The 2,911-nt window shown below is 42.6% G+C and overlaps 1 protein-coding gene across 2 annotated transcripts in view; it reads left to right on the forward strand.

Annotated features, from left to right (window-relative positions):
- camkk1b (calcium/calmodulin-dependent protein kinase kinase 1, alpha b) overlaps window positions 1–2,911 on the forward strand; it is a 10,524-nt gene that overhangs the window by 1,129 nt on the left and 6,484 nt on the right. For both annotated transcript variants that reach the window (XM_008424897.2, XM_008424898.2), the window contains exons 2-9: window positions 189–515; window positions 600–647; window positions 726–779; window positions 861–912; window positions 1,631–1,764; window positions 1,931–1,967; window positions 2,056–2,077; window positions 2,173–2,261. In XM_008424897.2, the coding sequence (XP_008423119.1) occupies window positions 261–515; window positions 600–647; window positions 726–779; window positions 861–912; window positions 1,631–1,764; window positions 1,931–1,967; window positions 2,056–2,077; window positions 2,173–2,261 (691 nt within the window). In that variant the 5' untranslated portion in view covers window positions 189–260. The remainder of the gene's footprint in view (window positions 1–188; window positions 516–599; window positions 648–725; window positions 780–860; window positions 913–1,630; window positions 1,765–1,930; window positions 1,968–2,055; window positions 2,078–2,172; window positions 2,262–2,911) is intronic.

Consider the following 2,911-nt stretch of genomic DNA (forward strand, 5'->3'; position numbering starts at 1 on the left):
TTCCATTAAGCAAATTTATTTTTGTAATTTGAATTTGTGCAATTCTATGATTAATGGAGACGTAGCTAGTCGTGAGACTTTAGCACAAAAAATAAAAATTTCCAACTCAAGTTTTTCTTCCTGACCAATACAAATAAAACCTGTTTCTATAGATCATTTTCTCATCCAGTTCTTCATGTTCCTCCCAGTGCAGTGATGTATCGTGTCCTCATCCCACTGAACCATTCAACCGTAAACAAGGCAGCATCGTCAGGGAAACCATGAGCTCTGACAGCGTCTTCCAACCGGAGGTGGAGTCGGATCCTCAGGGCGAGCTTGCCGACATGGTGGCATCCATGAACACCACCGCCAACCGGCTGACCCCTCCTAATGGCTACAGGTCAGGAGCACCCAGGTCCACCGGGGGCCAAAGGGCCCGCCTCACAGACAGGAAGATGTCCCTTCAGGAGAGGGGGAGTCGCATGGCCCGGCAACCCACCATCGAGACCAAACGGGTTTCCATCACTGATGCCGACGTGAGGAACCTCAGTCAGTCCATCTTCAGACTCACCTGAGTTCCTCTTTTCTGAGACTAAAACTTTCCCATTTCACCTCTACAGGACTGTCTCCAGCTCAACCAGTATAAACTGAAGAATGAGATTGGAAAGGTGACCTACCAATGTGAAACCCAATGTTTTAATTTCTGATTCTTGAATTATAAAGCTCTTTTTATTTGTACCCTGCAGGGCTCTTATGGAGTGGTAAAACTAGCCTATAATGAAGACTCTGAACAGTACTATGTAAGTTGAAGCTTTAAACTGCTTGAGCCTGATTGTCGTTTCATGAAATCGTCATTAATCCTTTTTCTTTTCTTTGACTAGGCCATGAAGGTAGTGTCAAAGAAGAAGCTGATGAGGCTGTGTGGATTTTTGCGTGAGTAACGTCTCATTTTGATTGTTTCAGTCTTGTGCAGTTTACGGTTCCAGTGAAAGGTTTGCATTCACATAAAATCTTAACAAAACGTTGATTTGGTTATTTTTTTTAAAGAAGTTTCAAAGCAAGAACTAGATACACCTGTTTGAATTTACTATGAATTTTCACTAATCTACAGATGAGGTTCAAATACATAATTGCAACCCAGTTAATAAGTGGCAAGAGGAATCTCTAAGACGTTTTATTACTGGCAAGTATTCCTCCCCCTGTCTCCAATAGAGATCAGTAACAGCGCACGCAGACCCTCTGTACAACGTAAATAGTGTGGACCAAGTGGCTGGTTTTTAGCAGGCGAGGAGAAACCCAGGTCCAGTCAAAGGCCTGCTGAAGGACAGGTTTACACACCCAGATTTGGCTGCAGTGGCATAAAGTCTGCTTGTAGAAATCAAAGTAATCTTTTTAAACTTGAAAGCACTTTGATACGGGCTGTTTGCTGTTCTGGTTTCTCTGCAACTTTAGTCAGAGGTTATGCACATATCTGAGTGGGTTCATTTTTTTGCCCTGTGACCCTTCGCAGAAATCCGTTGATGACACTGGACAATTGGACTGCGTTGAATGTCAGCTTTGCAGCAATCCCTCCTTCTGAGCAATTATGTACCAAGAAATAGCTCCTTAAATTGCCTTCATCCAGACCGGCGCTGTGTGTTTGTACTTCCAGGTCGCCCGCCTCCTCAGGGGTCAAACTCTCAGCAGGATCTGTTCCCCAAATCCATGCAGCCTCTGGAGAGAGTGTACAGAGAGATTGCCATCCTCAAGAAGCTGGACCATCCGAACGTAGTTAAACTGGTAGAGGTGCGTCAGATATGACCATAACAACAAGCAGCAGAGCAACGCGACCACATACTTCAGCCAAAAACATTTAATGGACTCCTTTCAAGATCAGAAATAATATTTGTTTAAATAGCTTAAAAAATAAACCTAAACAAACACGAGGTAGCAGTGTTGATGTATCTTGCAGGTGCTTGATGACCCTGATGAAGATGGACTTCACATGGGTAAGGAATCATTCACCTTTTCTGCTGCAGCATGATAAAAGAAAGCAAAGTTAATTGATCATTAAATTCAAATTATTTTCTCTTTAAGCCTTCGAACTAATGAAAGAGGGGTATGTTTTACATACTAATCCATCAATTTGATATGATAGATGGCAGGAGTGGCAGTAAAATGTTTGTGTGTGGCTTTTGCTTCTTTGCCCCTCAGGCCGGTGATAGAGGTGCCCACAGACAACCCGTTAACCGAGGACCAGACTCGCTTCTACTTCAGAGACATCGTCCTGGGAATAGAGTACTGTGAGTACAGGACTGGACATGTGAATAATCTGAATGTGATTTATGTCTTGGGAACAAAGTTGTTATTTGTATTGGTTGTAAGAAACTTGAATCTCACACAACAGCAACGTCACATACTTCAACAAAACTAGAATCCCATTGATGCCATCAAGAGCAGCCTGAACCCAAGTGAGGCTAGCATGAGCTCAGCAAATAAAGGAGATGGGGAGACGCTGTCCAAGCAGCCTGAGCTTGATTTCACTGATCCAGAACAGCCATGACCTCCAATGTCATGGCTGTTCTAGGAGATAGACTGATAAATTGGTTTATCAGTCTATAAACCGGTTTTCTTTATTTTGGGAGTTCAGCAATCTGCTGATTATCACACTTGAAATCGATCCCTCTGATCTGATCTACCTCCGCAAAGATCTGAACATCAACCACTGTCCCATTTTCCTTTACTGGTACTTAGTAAATTTGTCCTTATATTTAGTGACTTTCAGACAAAAACATCAGTATTGGCCAAAATCTGAATCTGCAGGTCAGACTTTTTAAAGATCAGCCAGAAAACTGAATACGTTCACCTCGACAGAGTGTGTAACACTGGGCAGCTTCTAACAGGCTTTCTAATGATAGGCTCTGAGAAGCTTCTTATTGTGTTTATTCAATAA

Source organism: Poecilia reticulata, linkage group LG13, assembly GCF_000633615.1.
Source record: "Poecilia reticulata strain Guanapo linkage group LG13, Guppy_female_1.0+MT, whole genome shotgun sequence".
NCBI lineage: Eukaryota > Metazoa > Chordata > Actinopteri > Cyprinodontiformes > Poeciliidae > Poecilia > Poecilia reticulata.